Source organism: Juglans microcarpa x Juglans regia, chromosome 1S, assembly GCF_004785595.1.
Source record: "Juglans microcarpa x Juglans regia isolate MS1-56 chromosome 1S, Jm3101_v1.0, whole genome shotgun sequence".
Classification (NCBI taxonomy): Eukaryota; Viridiplantae; Streptophyta; class Magnoliopsida; order Fagales; family Juglandaceae; genus Juglans; species Juglans microcarpa x Juglans regia.
Genome location: NC_054595.1, coordinates 10,928,764 through 10,948,051, shown reverse-complemented (window position 1 = coordinate 10,948,051; position 19,288 = coordinate 10,928,764). Strand labels below are relative to the sequence as shown.

Here is a 19,288-nt window from a genome sequence, read left to right as displayed (position 1 = left end):
AACACGAAGCTCGGCTGTCTCTCTTTTGCTCTTGCGCCGTGGCTGAAGCAGCCGCATGTCTTGTTCGTTTGGATGATTCTGCCCTCGTCCCGCCATTGCTGGACTGGAGTGTTGCACAGAAAGGCCGACGGACCAATCATTCTTAGCTCGCTTTCAGGCGCTCAGCTTCTGCTAGAGGTGCACATTCAGGTTAATATTTTACCCATCTCAATCTGTGTGTTTTATACATAGCGTCATCTATCTTTTGCTTCTTCTAGCAAGTAGCAACACAGTGGATCCGCCGCTCGTTTCTCACCCAAATATGATGGGCATGTGTTTTGTGCTGGGTTGACCGATCTGTGCTTGTTTATGGGTGAATAGGAGTGGCAGAAGGTGTAGACTCGTCGGCTATGGCAGTGGAGGGTCGAATTTTGGCGGTTAGAGTGACGTCTTGCGGGTGTGCCTGAGAAGAGAGAGAGAGAGAGAGAGAGGGAAAAAAAAAAAGAATTAGAGCCAAAAGTAAGGGATTTGGTAGCTTTTTTGTCTGTGATAGTAATGCTGAGCAGACGCTCTCTTGTAGTTGTGCCCTTACTCTTCAGACCCTCTCGTCTCTTCTCCTTCTTCTTTACCAAATCCCCAATTGTAGTCCATAGCGGAAACACTCGCCGCCCACTTCTCCGCCACCGCGCCACCGCTTGTTTATTCACCAAACCCATTTGTACCAATGATTCTTTCCTTTGTTTCTCCTTGAACAAAGTAAATCATTGCTATTTGTCCACTCTCTCTACCACCGCCACTTCACCGACTCATGATTCCTACGTTTCACTCCCTACTAGTAGTACTACGCTTTCCAATAAAGCCAAGAGAAAAGCACGTCGAGAATCGCCCGAGGGAGTGCTTAGAGAGAAGCTAAATATGTGTTCAAATCGCGGTGACGTGGTTGAAGCGCTTCGGCTTTATGATGAGGCGCGCCAAAGTGAGGTCCAGCTTAGCCAACACCACTACAATGTGTTGCTCTATCTGTGCTCTTCTTCAGATGTCGGTTTGGGTTTGGAGAGGGGTTTTGAGATATTTCAAGAGATGCTGATGGATAAAGTCTTGCCCAATGAGGCCACATTTACTAGTGCTGCGAGGATTGCTGCTGCTAGGGAAGACCCCGGAATGGCCTTTGAGTTGGTTAGGCAGATGAAGGGCTTTGGTATTGCACCCAAACTGAGGTCATATGGCCCAGCTTTAATGGGGTTTTGTGAGAAGGGAATGGCAGATGGAGCTTATGAAGTTGATGCTGATATGATTGCGTCCGGGGTAGTGGCTGAGGAGGCTGAGCTTTCTGTGATTTTGAAAGTTAGTGTTGATGCCAAGAGGGCAGACAAGGTGTATGAGATAATGCAAAGGTTGCGAGCCACGGTGAGGCAGGTCTCAGAGACAACTGCTGAGATTATTCAGAATTGGTTTAAATGTGAAGAAGGGAAAAAAGTAGGGGAGGAGACTTGGGATGAGATTAAAGTGAGGGAAGCAATTGTAAGGGGAGGTGGAGGGTGGCATGGTCAGGGGTGGCTGGGCAGTGGGGAATGGAGGGTGACTAGGACTCATATGGATGAGACCGGTGTTTGTAGTTTCTGTGGTGAGAAACTTGTTTGTATCGATATCGATCCCATAGAGACGCAAAATTTTGCTTCCTCGTTAACAAATTTGGCTTGCCAAAGAGAGGTTAGGGCTGATTTTGTTCAGTTTCAGGTATGAGTAATGCCTTCCTTGTTTTTCCCTGCATATACTTTGCAATTTATTCCACTTCCTACGGCTCTGGAACAAGGAAGATTTTGTTTCTTGGTATTACTATTCAAGTTTATCTAGTTTTTGAGGCATATGCATGTACTAGTGTATTCACATACATGAACTGTTGGAAAACTTGCTACATGCTGTATGCTACAAGAAGTAGATATATGCATTCTGATTTATTTAGAAGGTGCACTTATTCAGGAGTGGCTTCAGCATCAGGGTCCATTTGATGCAGTTGTAGATGGTGCCAATTTGGGCCTTATCAACCAGCATAGTTTCAGCTTTTTCCAGGTGAGCAGGATGCTGAGAATAATCATCACGGCACGTCTACTTTTGTAAGTCCTTCAGAGCAATATCTATGGTTTAGGTGCTTATTGAGTCCTTTTGGTTGCAGCTTAATACTGTTGTACGAAGACTGCGTCAATTGAGTCCTTTAAAGAGATTGCCCCTAATTATTTTGCATAAAAATCGTGTAACTGGTGGTCCTGCTCAGCATCCTAATAACAAGAAGTTGTTAGAGAGTTGGAAAAAGTCTGGCGCACTTTATGCTACACCTCCTGGTTCCAATGATGACTGGTAAGTTTGCATTTCTTCATTTTGTGGTTGCCAACCAAATATGTATATCTTTCTTGTAAGTGCTGCCTCGGCATATGTTTTGCCTTGTTTATCATGTTATGCGCAATAGTTTACCAATCAAAAAAAAAGTATGTTATACACAATAAATTTTCTTCGATTTACCCACATGAAGTTGATCTTTGATTCTGATGAAAGGGGCCTCTATTTATTTATAATTACTTATAAAATTAAGATCTCCAGCACATTTTGTAGCTTGATTATGAACTTATTGGTTAACTTGTGCAAAAATTTCCCTTGTTATTTTCAGGTACTGGTTATATGCTGCTGTTAGTTGCAAGTGTTTACTGGTGACAAATGATGAGATGAGAGACCACTTGTTCCAACTGCTAGGGAGTAGCTTTTTCCCAAGATGGAAGGAAAAACATCAGGTATTGGCCCTATTTGCATTTGCTTACACATAATTTATCAGTACTAAAGAGACTATTCTGTAAGAAACTTCCATGTGTGTAAGCCCAACCAAGGAGTTGATTGATAATATTTTATCCAACTTCCTATCCGTAGAGAAGTAGGGCTTCAGTTCAGGTTTTAAAATGCATCTCTTCATTTATTTCAGCAGTAAAAGGAAAGGATTATATGATGGAAAAGGCATTTTGTAGTTCCTTACAAATTAAAAACTCTTTCTTGCTTTTTAATTCATAATCAAATCCCGTCCGAAAGAAGCAAGACAACAGAAGAACATACTTTTAAGATAATTTCTTGATATTCTCTTTTTACCCCTCATCTTTCTTCTAATGTCAGATACGCAATTAGAATGGGGCTTCAAATGAGAAGAGCCTCTTTTTTTTTTATAAGTAAGAGATAAATTTTATTGATACGAATGAAATAGGTATAAGCCCGTGTATACATGAGGTATACAAAAGAACACCTAGATATATTCTATGAGCGATGCTCATTCCTTTCCGACCAAATACACCACATGATGCACAACGGGATCATCTTCCACACTGCCGCCACTTGAGGACAGCCTTGAATCTTCTTCCAACAACCCAATAAATCCACCACCCTCGATGGCATTATCCAAGCAACATCAACCCTTCTAAAGATCTCATCCCATAGCACCCTTGTCACCTCACAATGCAATAAGAGGTGATCCTCTAATTCTCCATTCTTTTTACACATATAACACCAATCTATCACAACGCACCCCCTCTTCTTCAAGTCGTCTCTGGTCAAAATCTTCCCAAGAACAGCAGTCCATATGAAGAAAACTACTTTAGAAGGCACACGAGACCTCCAAATATTCTTCCAAGGGAAAGGGAACGTTACCTTGTGATGTCAATATTTTGTAGTACACCCTAACTGTACATTTATTGCTATCATTGGACCTCCACTGCATTCTATCCCTTGTGCCATAAGGTGTCAATCTGAAAAAATCTGAAACGGTGGGTAATTCCCTATCATGAAGGTCCCTATTAAAAAGGATATTCCACTGGTGAAAGCCATGGGAAGATACCCACAAATCCGCCACTAAAGCATCCCTGTTAGCTGCAATACGATAAAGAGTTGGAATGACCCTATCAAGAGCACAATCTCTGCACCACACATCCCGCCAAAACCCGATTCTAGTACCTTCTCCGGCCACAAAACGGATATGTTTTTCAAAACATGGTCATCCCCTCCTTATAAATTTCCATAAGCCCACATCATATTCCCCCCCCCCCCTACCCTCTCACTTCATTGGAGTACCACCTCAAGCACTTCCGTGTCTAGAGTCAATAATTTCCTTCCACAATGACTCCCCCTCCAAGTGGTATCTCCATAACTATTTCCCCAATAAAGCTTTATTGAAGGTTCTCAATTTGCACACTCTCAAGCCCCCATTCAAAATTGGGGAACATATTGCATTCCATTTAACAAGATGGAATTTTTTTTCCTCCCCTAAGCCCCCATAAAAATGCCCGAAAGAGTTTCTCGATCCTATTCGCCACCCCTGCAGGCATACAAAACAAAAAAATATATATACTAAAAAAAAAAAAAAAAAAAAAAAAAAAAAAAAAACTGGGGAGATTAGTTAAGGTGCTCTTTATTAAAGTGAGTTGACCTTCTTTTGATAAATGCACTTTTTTCTAACCCAACGGAAACCCAAATATTTCATAGGCAACGAAGACACCTTACAATCCAAAAGGCTTGCTAAGCTATTGATATTGGGCACCACGTCCACCGCAAGCATCTCGGACTTACCAAGGTTCACCTTAAACCCCGACACTACTTCAAAGCATGATAACAGTGCTCGTAGAGTTTGGATCTGGCTATGGTCCACTTCACAGAAGAGTAAAGTATTATCTGCAAATAAATAGATGTGAGATGATAATAGAGCCACTAGTACCATTACCCACCTAGAATCCGGATAGGAAACCTCCTCCAACAGCGGCTTTCACCATCCGGCCAAGTGCCTCCATAATTATAACAAACAGAAGAAGGGATAAAGGATCTCTTTACCTCAAACTACAAGAACTATCAAAAAAACCAGTAGGGGTGCCGTTAACTAGAACCGAGAAATGAGTGGTGGAAACACAATATTGAATCCATGAGATCCACCTATCACCAAAACCACACCTCCCGAGCCAGTATAAAAGAAATTTTCAATTCACATGATCATATGCATTTTTCATGTCAAGCTTGCAAAGGATGCCTGAAACTCCCTCCTACAGTCTGTGATCTAAACACGCATTTGCAATAAGAACCAAGTCAAGGATTTGTCTCCCACGAATAAATGCGTTTTGAGGCTTGGAAATAATTTGTTCCAACATCGGGCTTAGTCGACTAGCAAGAACCTTCAAGATGATCTTGTTTGCCCCACTAACCAGACTTATAGGACAAAAATCCTCAATTTTCGTAGCCCCATGTTTCTTTGGAATGAGAGCAATGAACATCGCATTGAGGCATTTCTCAAACTTTTTAAAAGAGTGGAATTCACATAAAACCTGCATATCATCACATTTCACAATGTCCCAACATGTTTGAAACAATCCCATCGAAAAGCCATCCAGGCTTGGCGCTATCATTGGCCATACTGCGGTAATGACCTTATAGATCTCATCTTTGTCAAAAGGTCTCTCCAAACAGCTTGCACTCTGCGAATCAATTGCCTCAAACAACAAATCATCAAGCTTCGGCCTCCAACAAGCCGGTTCTGTAAGGAGTTTCTCGTAATAATACACAATATGGTTTTCTAATTCGGAGGGGGGAGAGAGCACTTGAGTACCTGAGTGAAATGTCTCAATAGCATTGTTGCGCCGATGTGAATTATCCACTTTATGGAAAAACTTCGTACATTTATCACCTTCTTTTAGCCAAGGAGCCCTGGATTTTTGTCGCCATGAAGTCTCCTCCAACAACAATACCGTCTCCAAATTAGCCACAATCGAACTCTTCCTCAATAATACCTCCTCCGAGGTGTCTCCCATCAATTCTCTTCCCTCTAACTCCTGCAACTCCTTCAAAAGGGTAGTCTTATGGTTGTCGATGTTACCAAAACTTCCAAGTTTCACTTCTTTAGGTCCTGCTTCAAAACCTTAAGCTTACCTGCAAGAATGAAATTGGGAGTGCCTGCAAACTGATACGAAGACCACCAAACGTGCACCATCTCTACAAAACCATCAGCTGCTAACCATATATTTTTAAACTTGAAGTACCGGCGACTCCCATGAATACCTCCACAATCTAAGAAAATAGGAAAATGATCTGAGCTAACTCAAGGCAGCCGCTTCTAACATAACTCCGGATAATGGGCCTCCCACGAAGGAGAGACAAGGAATCTATCCAATCTCGACCAACCCCAGCTATTTGACCAAGTGAACTCACCCCCAACAAGGGGGAGATCCATGAGGTCCAAGTCAAAAATGAACTCAGAGAACTCCTCCATAGCCACAAAATTACGATAGTTCCCCGATCTCTCGCTGGGAAGGCGAGTAATATTAAAATTCACACCCATACACCACGGTACTTCCCATAAAGAATATGAGCCTGCAAACTCCTTCCATAGCTTTCTCTTATCTCTAACCATGTTTGGCCCATAAGTGCTTACAAATGCCCACTCCCACCCGTCAACAACATTTTTAAAAAAACTAGCGACCGAGTAGTCTCCAACACACTCCTCTACCGCCTCTTCTACTCTATTATCCCACATTAACAACACACCACCTAAGACTCCCAAAGAAGCCAGCCCACATACAGACACCCCCATAAACTACGAACAATTCTTCTATCAATGACCCCCATCTTTGTTTCCTGAAATCTTCCCCTATATGCACGAGAAATTCTCATAGGACTGTAATGATCCAGTTTGTGTGTTTTCCAGAAATTGAATGAAGTTAATCTTACAAGTTGAACAGTCTGCATTACTAGTAATGCTGAAAAAAAAAGGATGGATATGCCATGGTTCCTGTCTTTAGTTTGAAGAAGAAATGAAGCTTGTTTTCTGTTGGTAATCTGCAGGTTCGACTGTCATTCTCACAGCGCGGGCCCACTCTCCACATGCCTCCCCCTTATTCGATCGTTATTCAGGTAAGATAATCAACCATCTGCTTGCTAATCGCTTATCTAAATCAATCACTGAATAAAGATGCCATGTTTCTACTTATATGGAGTTTCTTATTCTTATAAATTTTGGTTAATGCAAATGCAGGAGTCAGAAAAGGGTAGTTGGCATGTTCCAACGACCACAGGCGATGATATTGAGACTCCAAGGCAGTGGTTGTGTGCCACTCGTACTAAGGGCACAACATTGCATCATCTCTGAAGACATTTTTCCCCTTCTATATGAACATGCATGTGAGTGGGAGATTTTGTAATCATATCAGGCTCCATTTTTATTTAATTATTATTTCATTACTCAGTAATTTAAACATTCAATGGTATATATATGTAATAAGGTACACAACACAGACGACCTTCTCATTCCTCAAAACTCCTTTCGTCTCATGGGTTGACTTTCCTATTTACTAAAGTGGAAGTGGTACCAGCTGAATACAGATGCTCGCCTACCTGGTGAAGAAGTTACCTTTCTAAATTCAAGTATATATTTTTTTTTTTTTTTTACAAAAAAAAGTATAGAAAAAAAATATGTAGAAAAAAATTGCTATAAATGAACCCCTTATCTTTGCTTATTCCTCCTCCACTTTCTCCTACGTTTCTGTTGGGTGTAAGAATGTGTTGGAGACCAAATTGTATGGCCTAGTCAATAAGAGAATGAAAGCCCATGATAAAAGGTCTGCCCTACACTTGTGAGGTAACTTAAAGCTTAAAATAGGAAACAAAAGTAAAAAACTAGAGTGCAAGAGTTGAAAAATGGGAAGTGACAAAGCAAATGGATCAAATATTAAGGTCCTATTTTGATACAGAAACGGTTTCATCTTATTTCATCTCATCTTATGTAACATACTAGTTTTGGATTTAGGGTATAAGAGTAAATTTCTTAGTAAAATTTTGTTTCTATTATTATTATGATTATAGTTTTATCAGATTTTATATTTATTTTATTTTAAGGATTACTATTATAATTTTATTTGAAAATTTTTAGAGTTTTTTTTAATAATGATTACTAAATTGTATCAGACTACGTTCAGTAGAGTTGGTTTGAAATTTAAAGTTTATATTTTTCTCTACCTCCACCAAACCTTATCTCTTGTTTTTAGCCTCTATTTTGTACGCTTTAAACCACAAATCCGTAAGTTTCATCTCACTTTCTGTCGAATTTGAAATTTTAACCTTATTTTCAGCTTCATCCGTAGCTTAGTAAATTCAAATTCTAGTGGAAATCAACTCTGTTAGTAACGATTTCCACTCCGCACGTCTACACTCTCAGTCACATGCATGTCTCTACTCGAGTCTTCCTTTTATTTTATTTTGTTCTCTATCGTCTACCATTATAAATATCGGTTACCTCGTACGAGAGGAGTAACTCGTGAGCCACTCCAAAATCATCTGCTTCTGAAATACCCAGAGTACCAAAACAATGCCGTTTAAGCCTTAGGTTCTTCCCAACCGCCACCGACCACCATAGGACGTCGGAGCACCACCCGTGGAACCAGAAACTGCCGACCAGCTCAGCCCCAGCGCACCCACTCCCTTCCGGTAAGACCTCGACCGCCGCCAGCCTCTTTTTGGTTTCGGTAGTTCTCGGTTTAACATTGTTCTCTCTCTAATCTCTCTCCCTCACTCGGTGCCGCACCACCATAGTAACTCCCAGTCGCGTCGCCGGTCACTCCCAGCCACTCGGAGCCGCCGTCGCACTCAGCCCTCTCTCGGTGAGTCTTCCTTTCGCAGAACCTCTCTCCCTCTCTCGAACTCTCTATTTCCTTGTGATTAAGCCGTGTGTTTCGGTTCTTGTTGAACCCGTGGGTTCTTTTGATGGGCCCTTGGGCCTTAGGCCCTTATGCACGTGTGTTCGAGTTTGTTTTGTTGGGCTCTGGTAGTAATAATAATATGTTATAGGGCCAGGTTGTTTTTACAGAAACTATCCTAATTACTTTAAATGAACTTGTATTTTAATCTGTATTTGATTTTATTTTATTAGCAGTTTATTAATTTTATTGGGCTTTACATTTTTTAAAAGTCAGTTTTTCTTAAATAAATATAGTAGTCAGATGTTATTTTATAAGGATGTTTTGCGAATATTTTGTTAACATTCATTTGTCTATGTAGTAGAATTTAATAAAGTTTATTAGGTTTCTTATAAGATTTAATAATTATGTTAAGAACTGAAACTTAGTCTAAGAATTTAAGTTTTATGAATTATTTTGAAATAGTTGAGTATTCATCTAAATTATAAATTAGTATTTTTAGTAATTTAGATACTAGGATTTATTGAATTGTTTAACACTATTTTTTAGATTGTAGATTTAATTAAGTAATGAAATTAGTACTTATGTAATTCCAAACAAATTTAGTGATAGTTATTATTTCATATAGGTCTCAAGTTACGAAATATTATTCAAGAAGAAACGCAGCGAGGTAAGTAATTTGATCACAAGTTTAGGATCATCACAGTTCAGTTTATAGATAATTAGTATTCAAGCCAGTTCATTTCCAGCCAATTATTTATGCACCACTCATGTCATATGCAAACATGTCATCCAGCATAGCATACCATTTTGTCATTCCGCTCATGTTTAAATTCAGAAATTATGATTATGTATGTAATATGTCATGCATCTCATGTGTATAAGACACGTAAGTCATCTTAATTTCAAGTGAAAGATAAGATAAGATCAGTTAATAAGATGGCCATTCAGAAGCATGGTACCAATGCAGTTCAGTTTCAGGGTGGATGTGCAAGCCACGAACTCAGTCGTGGTCCACTATAGTATGTCAGAATACTATCAGCGACTCCCCTTACGGCCGCGGGATGTGAGGCCGGTGCACAACCTCGCACACAGGGTTAAGTGTGTTGGCCAGTCAGATAAATCAGATCAGTCAGATTAATCAGTCAGATCAGTCAGTTAGTTCAGTTAAACAGTCATGCATAGCACAAACATCAGTATGAATAGTCATGATTTTAAACTCTCAGCATGAAAGTTTTTATGAAAACCTTATATTTAGTATGTTTACGTTGTGATGGATTCCTTGCTGAGTTTTCAACTCATTTTTGTTTATTTTCGTGTTTTAAACCACCCAGGTGATGATGATGAATACGAGCAGGCAGGCCAGGAGTAGAAGGAGCATTAAATTTTTGTTCAGACTTTCTAAAATAAAACATATTTTTATGATATGAGTTTCGTTCAGTTTATTTCATTTAATATTTTTGGAAGACTTTTTATTAGACTTTTTCTACAAAATAAATTGCTGATTTCATTTATGAAATTTGAGATCTCTTGCCGGATTTTTTTTTTATGAAAAGTACGTGACACTCCTAGCCTACGGGAAAGGGGTGTTACATCTTATCATTACAACTTTTTCAAATTCTCACACAAAATATAATAAGCAATTCAATTTTTTCAAATCTCAAAACAATAATAATATTAAAAAATAATATTCTTATAATGTTTTATTCAACCTTTAACTTTTATCTAAAACCATATTATCTTATCTTATTATCCAACATGGCCTAAAAGATATAACCAAGGCAATGAATATTTTGTTACTTCTACATAACCTCTCTTCACTAATATAATAGAGGATAAAGTAAGACTATGAGAACTTGTATAAACTCCAACATAGTGAATTTAAACCCCAAAAGCCGGGTGGACGTGGGTTTTATTGTCGAATCACGTAAATTCATTCTCTTTCTTTATTTTCATTTTCTATATTTATTTATTGTTCACACCATGGATGAGTATCCAAGGACCTCGAACCACCATTTAAGCTCCATTATGGGTCATTCGACATTTTGGAGTTTTTTTTTTTTTTTTTCCTAATCAAACATATGATATATAAAAGAAAATTACAGAGTTTGAGGAGGGTCCTTTCCACTATCAATATACAAAAACCAACTAGGAATATTATCTATAGGTATGCTGCCAAAAACAAGATTGGTAGCTACCCACTGCGCAACAGAGTGCGCACATCGATTTTGAGATCGATGAATCTTGACAAATTTCCAGTTTTGATGAAGATTTGATAAGTGCTGGATGTCCTTAATAATAGTTGATATGTTCCAAAATGTAGAGATGTCTGGACTTTCGATGGAAGAGATTATTGATTGAGAATCCCCTTCAATGAATGCTAATCCTTAAGTTGATGCCATATTAGCTGCTAGCAGCGCTGCTTTTGCTTCTGCAATTAAAGGGATTGTAGTTTGTACCTTTTCTGTTAATATTCCCAGAATATCTCCATTGTGGTTTCTTTGAATTGCTGAGACCACTGAAAATTGATCCCGTACTGCTGCATCAAAAGAGTAGCTTTGATAGTTTAGAGGAGGAGGATGCCAATTTTCTTCTTTGCTTTGTTGATCAACTTTTTCCTTTCATGCATCTTTATAGTCTTCATAGGTGCCCTTAATCTGAATGCTTGCTTCTTCAATTGATAGAGAAGTGTGATTATGAGCGATATCATTTCTTTTTCTCCAAATGAAATCTAACATTATGACTGCAAATAACTGGAAATGATGTCGTTCCTCTTTTTTAAGTCTCAATTCTATGTCCGGATAGATAATCATTTTGATCCAGTCTAATATAGAATCTATAGGCAAGTTTGCAAAATTTAGAGGCCAGCTGCTTTGTTGCCATAGGATTCTATTGAATGGACATTCAACAAAAAGATGCACTAGTGTTTCTTTCTCATAGCTACAGAATACACATTCTTCAGTTTCTTGATTTGTTATGACTTCACCGATTCTTGTTCTGGTAGGAAGAATATTCGATAGAAGCTTCCAAATCAGTAACTTATGACGATCATGGATTTTAAGACTCCACATAGGCTTAAAAAGTATCATTGAAGAATGTTGCTGAAGTGGAACTTGATCTTGTATTGTAGCTTGATATGCTGTTTTGACTGAATATTGCCCATTGTGATTTAACACCCAAACCACTTTGTCCTGCTCATATGCTCGTATTGGTAGTGGTATTTTTTGAATTTCTAAGATGCTTTGATGATCAAAGAGAGCTTGCATTTTTGGAACATCCCAAATCCTAGAGTTATTTATAATAAGATCTGAAACTGTAAGATTTGGAAGTTCTAATTCCATACCTTATAATGGCTTTGGTTTGAAATTGATCAGTGTGGGAATCCATGGATCCAACCAAATATGTACTGATTCTCCATTATAGATTTGGAAACATCGGCCTTTTATAAGGAGTTCTCTAGATTTGAGTATTCCCTTCCACATAGATGAATCTGTTGCTTTCTGCCAAGCTTCCCAAAATGTTGTGTTTTTCAGATATTTTGTAGTTAGCATTGACTTCCACAACTATTTATCTGTTCGCTTAGTTCCCATTCTGTTTTTGTTAGCATAGCTTGATTCATCTTTTCCACTAATCTGATTCCAAGACCACCTGCTTTCTTCGGCTGACAAATAGATTTCCAGGACTTCAGTGTCAAATTATGCGTTTTGTCTTTCGAAAAACCCTACCAAAAATTTTTGAAAGTTGCATCAAGAGATTTACAGACAGACTTGGGTAGCAGGAATGTATTCATATGATAAGTTGGTATTGTACTTACTACAGATTTGATTAACATGGTTCTGCCTGCCTGAGCTAGTAATTTTGACTTCCATCCTTCCATTTTTTTCCCCACTTTGCCCAGCATTTCACTGTAGTTTTCTTTTTTTTGTTTCCGGCTAAAGGAAGTGGGTAATCCTAAATATTTCATTCTGGCTGATGATGCTTTGAAAGGCAGCCACAGAGAGATAGAAGCTTTTGTTGCCTGATTGATATTTCTGGTGACAAACATTAAAGACTTGCTCAAATTTACTTTCTGTCCTGACCAGCTTTGATATTTTGTAAGACATTCTGAGATGGTTCGAGCATTTTTTTCCGTAGCCTTAGCAAAAATGATTGTGTCATCTGCAAATAATAAGTGTGATACCATAGGACTGTTCCTACTGATTCGAACACCTTCCAGCTTATGTTGCGCTTCAGCCTTTAGTAAGATCCTAGAAAGAGTTTCTGTAACCAGTATAAAGAGAAATGGCGAGATTGGGTCTCCTTGTCTAATGCCTCTCTGAGATTTGAAGAAACCTCTTGGTGATCCGTTGATGAGTATAGAGAATGACACTGTTGTTATACACTCCTTTATTAGATTTATTCATTTGTGGTTGAAGCCCAGATTTTGCATAACTGTAAAAAGAAAATCCTACTCCACCTAATCGAAAGCCTTTTCCATATCAATCTTAATAGCCATCAAACCGGATTTGCCTTTTTTTTTTTTTTTGAGGTGATGGAAAAGTTCATGAGCAATAATGGTATTTTCCTTAATGTTTCTACCTGGGACAAAGGCAGTTTGAAGTGGAGAGATAATTTTTGGGAGAAGAATTTTAAGACGATTGGCCATGATTTTGGTTATGATCTTGTAGCTGACATTTGTAAGACTTATTGGGAAATATTGGCTTGGATTATTTGGACAGTTTGTCTTTGGGATGAGAGCAATGTTGGTATGATTGATTTGTTTTAAGAGCTTCCCACTGATAAAGAAATTTTGAACTGCCAATATGACATCTTATTTCACAATACTCCAATAGTGCTTGTAGAATAAAGCTGTCATTCCATCTGGTCCTGGAGCTTTGTTGCTGGGAATTTGTTTTAGAGCTTCTAATATTTCCTCTTCAATTGGTATTGCATTTAGAGATTCATTCTCTATATCCGAAACTTGTTTTTCAAAGAGATTATCCAGTTGTTCCGGAACATTTGGATTTGAAGAGGAATATATAGATTTAAAATGATTAATAAAAGAAGTCTCTATAACAGTAGAGTCCATTGACCAATTACCTAGCACCAGCTTGATTGAGTCGATAGCATTCCTTCTTCGCTGGATGGTGGTTGTTAGATGATAAAATTTGGTATTTAGGTCCGTCAATGTAAGCCATGTGAGTCTAGACTTTTGCTTCCATAAGATTTCTTCATATTCTCTTTGCTTGTGAATTCTATGTTGCAAAAATCTTTCTTTTTCTTGATTAGAAGGAGTCATATCGGCTTCCTGTACTTCAAGAAGTTCACTTTCGAGTTTATGTATATTGTGGTTGATCCTCCCGAAGTGATCTTTATTCCAGACTTTTAGAGCTTCCTTGGTTGACTTGATTTTCTTGCATAGAATATAAGACGGATTGCCGAAGTGATGTTTACTCCATGCTTCACTGATTATTTGATGGCTTAAAGGTTCTCGAGTCCAGAATTCTTCAAACTTGAAAGAAGGATCTTGACGAGTATTAGTTGTAGTGTATAACAAGATTGGATGGTGATCTGATGCTGATGATGCAAGATGTTGCAAAGTAGCATCTGAAAACAGTAATCTCCATTCTTGATTTGCAATGACTCTGTCTAATCTCTCTCGTATGAGCGCTTGACCTTGTCTATTATTTGTCCATGTAAATTTTGATCCCATATAGCCAATGTCTATAAGGCCATTCCTATCCATAAGAGCTTTTTGACCCTCATTAGGATTATAATAGATAGGTCTTCCTCCAGATTTTTCATTTTGATCAATGAGATCATTAAAGTCTCCCAAGCAAATCCAAGGCCCTGGAAAAGCTTGATATAATGAATCCAAATGGCTCCAAAAACCAGCTTTATTGTTCCATTGGGCCGGCGCATACACATAGGTAATCATCCAAGGTTGATGTGTAGGGTCAGAGTAAACTAAAACAGAAATTGCATTAATATTTATATTTACAGGTTCTATTTCTACACCCGGTCTCCACAAAAGAAGCAGTCCACCTTTTTTACATACTGCTGGATAGTGAACAAAAAGATGGAAACCTAAGTTATTTACAATAGAAATGGTGCATTCATCCGACACCAAGGTTTCCGACAAAAAGATTACATCCGGGTTATATTTCCTAATATTAGCCCTTAAGTTCCTGATTGCTTTGGGTCGGGCTAATCCCCTGCAATTCCATGCCATTGTCCTCACTTGGTCTGTGGAGGCATTTTTAAGCTTGCCTCGCTAGCTGTCTTGGATTTACCTTTCGGATGGGTTGGTGGTCTACTATAAGGACTAACTTTTGCTTTTCCTTTAGATTTTTTTTCTTTACCTAGAGAACCTGACTGTAATTCCAGAAGAGCAATTGCCATTGAAGTTTCATCAGAGTGTGGCTTTGGATTTGTATGTTCCACTTTGATAAGATGCTGTGACTTTCTTTTTGGAGCTTCAGAAAATTCAACTTGATGCTGTCTTTTGGAAGAAATATTGACTTGAGAATGACGTTGAGCATTTGTAATACATACAGCTGAGTTCTCACTGAGGACATTTTTCGTATAATTTGGATCATCAGATAAGTTTATTGTCTGTTCAATCATCATAGGATTCTTTTCACAGTGAATACTTAAATCTTCTAACAGTTGGGAATTCACTTGATTTGGAAATAATTCCATAGCATTTTCAGATTTAAGGCAAGATGGAATGTGAGCAGAGAAACTATATGGGAGCAGTTGGAGTGGAAGAGCTGTGCACTGGATTAACGTCTGAAGAAGAGTTGAATAGAAGCTCGAGCTTACTTGCATAGAAGAAGTGCTGAGGCCGATTAAAGGGTATATCCTATGGGCCCATGAATAAAGGCCTTGACTCTTTCAATGGATCTGATTTATTTGCAGGCCCCTTTCCCAGACCGAGTCCAATACCAAGACCCATATATTCCTTCGGCTTATTATAATGTTGTAGTGTCGTGTATATCTGCTGCCAATGTGCTCTCCATGTCGGTTGAGAATGAGTTGATCCTATGGCTGTGATGGATGGAGCCGAGGCTGCCGAATCTGATTGTAGTACCCGAGAGCTATTTTCCTTTGCCACCTGCTCCTTCAAGCTTGAAGACAAAAGAGACATTTTGTTTTGATTTGAGGTGAGGTTGCTAGATTCGGCAGATGTCTGAACAGTGAAGAAGTTAATGGTTCTTGGTGAGGAAATTAATGAGTGTTGATCACTGTAGCTGTAAGGATGAACTACATCATTTTCCATGGGTTTTCCGCCCGGTTGAAGAGATTTCGAAGGAGAAAACAATGGTTGCAAACTCAAGCTATTGGATGGAATTTCGTGGACTTGATCTCTGGTAAGTCCATCATGTTCTTTGAAAATAATCCCCTTTTGTTTGCTTGCATTGAGTGTTGTTTTTCCTTTGTTAAGCTTAACCGATGTTGAGAGTTTTTGTAATTCCTCTGTTTCTTCAAATTGCCCATCACCCGTTTGACGAAATGCTTGAGTGTTATCAAGAGTTGTTTGAAATTCTGCTCTTATCCATGGACCATACAGAAGTTTTGTTGGAGGCGAACTTAAGAATCCACAGAAGATTTGTGAGTGACGAGCCTCCCACATGCATAACAAAAGTCTGACAGTTTCTCATATTTTATAGCAATCCATATTTCACTCTTATCAGTCCTCGGCATCATGAATCCTTGCTGAAGTGGCTTGGTGATATCTAGCTCAACTTTAATTCTAATAAACTTTCTGAAGGCTAGACCATAAAGAGGATCTTCCTCCACTTTGATTAGATTACCGAGAGCTTTTCCTATTTCCTTAGCATTGTTGAGAGTGATATGATCAAGTGGTAAACCATGAATTTGCACATTGAAAGTGGCATGGTTTAGACTGATTTCATTGAATGTAGCTCCCGGAGACCATGGTTTTAGAATTAGCAAATGCCCTTTAATATTCCACGGGGCTTGATTAAGCACTCTTAGTTTATCATGGGAAGTTCTAAAGGTGAATATAAACTTGTTTATATCCATCTCTTCGATTAGGAAATGTTGGATGAAATTCCAAGAGGCTTTAATGCCAAAAGAGATTGCATATTTATTCAATGGTCTATCGGCTACTAACCTTCCTATCAGGATTTTATCTAATGTAGCTTGTGCTGTTTCTGGATCAGGTTGTAGCTCGAGATCATGCCATGACAAAGCTTTGGTCTGTAGGATCAGCGAGTTGATATCCATTTGATTAAAAAGATGTAGCAGCAACAAGTATTCTAATAGTTGTTATAGAAGATGTAGAAGATATATTCTGATGCAGCAGCAACAAGTATTTGGTCTCTTATGTGTAATCTGTTTGCGTGAAAAGGAGCAACAGTAAGTGCAGAAATGTGATACCACCTCCTAGACCGAGAAGCTCTGACTTCTCTCTAGCCAGTTTTCAATCACATCTCAAGAGCCTATTTTGAGGTTACTAAAGAATAGATACTCTCTGCTTGACTTTGTTAATATTTGCAAAAAATCATTTGTATAAAGCTCGGCCTCACTCATTAACTTGTTTGCATATTTTACCATAGATACATATCATCAATTATATATAAAGACGTATAATATTATGTATGTGTGTACTTTATTAGAAAACAAACACAAAACACATTTATACAATAATTTTTATGAATGCAGATGATATGAATGTATTATATATATATATATATATATAAGAAAAGACATTTGAAAAAAAAAAAAACACGAGACCTACTAAAAAACTAACTTTGAATTTTATTATTTTATTTAAACTTCATTTCTTAAAATCAAGTTTTGAGTTGAGTTTGAGCTTTTTTTCAATATAATCGATACGAGCTTGATCAGGCATAACTTGCTTCAACTTGATTCGATTATAATCCTAAATTAGAATAATGTGTGGTGTATAGTTCTTAGAATATCATTTTTCTTTGTATAAACGAAATGCAAAAGCAATTTAATATGAGATATTCTAGTTTGTTTTGGTTTATGTATCTTGTAAAAAACAATGATTGATTGTTTGAAATTCATTATATTCTAGAGGCCTTCCTTTTTTTTTAAAAAAAAAAAATCCCAATTAAGAATGTACGAATTGAATGAGAAATTATATTTGCAGTCATAAACTGTACAAGTGTCGCGCACTCTTTTTAAAAAAAGTAAATAAATATGGGATTCACTTGAAAAAATTAATTTTTTAAAGATGAACCCCACTTTTTTTTAAAAAGAGTGCACAGTACTTATACAACATATAATTATATCTAGTATTACTCGAATTGAACTGGTAGGATAAACATCGTTTTAAGCTGAAGATCAGGTAACGTGCTTTGAAACAATCAAGGGTCCCCTTTTTTTATTAAAATAATATATATGCACAAATGAATGCATCGGTTGGATTTTTAATCTTTAAAACTTCCCTTTCCGAGAGAGTTCATGGAATGAGACATTGAAACAAGAATTGAACTAAAAAAAAAAAAAAGGTTCTTGATAAGCATGAGATAAGAAGCATTAGTGGAAAACACATGCAATCGGGATCTCCTCGGAGACAAACATTAGTGGAAAACATATGCAATCTGGATCTCCCCTTAGGATCAACCCATTGCTCTTATAATTGTCTAAGCTGTCATGAGTAGTGTTTGTATAAATATGGTCGTGATAAGTGGGGACAGACGATGTAAGTTTTGGTGGGGACCATGTGGTCACTCACACTTGAACCTGACAAACACAGATGCCTCAAATGAAACTAGCAAGGTATTGGCGTGCAGTCCTCTACATAGCCCGTTGTCGTAACAAAAGATTGACGGCGTGTTTGTGTTGTGAAAACATATGGCGATGACAAATAAGTGAAAAGAAAATCAATCAGATCAATTATATGATATAAATTAACGTGGTTCGGCAACATGTTTATATCTATAGAGCTGTAAAGAATTTTATTATATTGAGAAATCATAAAATATACTTTAGGACGAAATCTCACCGATTAGAATACTCAAGACGTACTAAACTGTTCATTAAGTATATATTTTATAGTGTCACACAGCGAAAACTCTAATTTTCATTCTTTTGAATTATTCGATCAAACAGAGTGTTAATTGCTCTTCGAGCAAACTTTCTGTTAGCGAGTGTCGAACAAACTTTTTGTCTGGCGCTTTTTTCAATCGCAAACAATGCAAAAAAAATTTCCAAAGACTTTTCCCATGAACCAACGGCCCAAGCCAAAGCAAACATGATCCAAGTCTCATTAAAAATCAGTCAAAAAAATCATAACACATCATTGTCGAGTTGGGTTATCAAATCAGGTCGACATATCAACAAAACCAAGCTTCAGCTGCTTCACAAACCCAACAATTTGGATAAAGAGATTAAAATTTTATAAATAATAATGAAATAATTTGTGGATAATAATGAAATAGTTTGAGTTAAAATGTTTTATTGAGTTTTGAAAAATGTGATAGAAAAAGTTGACTAAAATTTTTATAAAGTTAGAAAATTGTAATAATTAGTTTGAAAATTTGAGAAAATTGTAACGATTAGATGAAAAAAATAAAATTAAAAACTATTTCATATTTAAGTGATATTTAAGATTGCCAAACAAAACCTTAAGA

The 19,288-nt window shown here is 37.6% G+C and overlaps 2 protein-coding genes across 2 annotated transcripts; one reads left to right on the top strand and one right to left on the bottom strand.

The window, feature by feature from the left end:
• On the top strand, window positions 1-7,235 carry LOC121246897 (proteinaceous RNase P 1, chloroplastic/mitochondrial-like). The gene is made up of 7 exons (XM_041145209.1): window positions 1-177; window positions 265-1,716; window positions 1,960-2,049; window positions 2,153-2,334; window positions 2,642-2,762; window positions 6,832-6,900; window positions 7,022-7,235. The coding sequence occupies exons 2-7, from the start codon at window positions 535-537 to the stop codon at window positions 7,133-7,135; spliced, it is 1,758 nt and encodes a 585-aa protein (XP_041001143.1). The 5' UTR covers window positions 1-177; window positions 265-534; the 3' UTR covers window positions 7,136-7,235.
• A 9,015-nt stretch (window positions 7,236-16,250) lies between these two features.
• On the bottom strand, window positions 16,251-16,910 carry LOC121247297. Its single transcript, XM_041145668.1, has one exon. The coding sequence runs from the start codon at window positions 16,908-16,910 to the stop codon at window positions 16,251-16,253; it is 660 nt and encodes a 219-aa protein (XP_041001602.1).
• Between the last annotated feature and the right edge of the window lie 2,378 nt (window positions 16,911-19,288).

Excerpts from the sequence above, each read along its gene's own strand:
- LOC121246897 (XM_041145209.1), top strand. The coding sequence starts at position 535 with ATGCTGAGCAGACGCTCTCTTGTAGTTGTGCCCTTACTCTTCAGACCC. Across the intron at positions 1,717-1,959 it reads CTGATTTTGTTCAGTTTCAG|GAGTGGCTTCAGCATCAGGG; the intron begins GTATGAGTAATG and ends GCACTTATTCAG. Across the intron at positions 2,050-2,152 it reads ATAGTTTCAGCTTTTTCCAG|CTTAATACTGTTGTACGAAG; the intron begins GTGAGCAGGATG and ends TTTTGGTTGCAG.
- LOC121247297 (XM_041145668.1), bottom strand. The coding sequence starts at position 16,910 with ATGGATATCAACTCGCTGATCCTACAGACCAAAGCTTTGTCATGGCAT.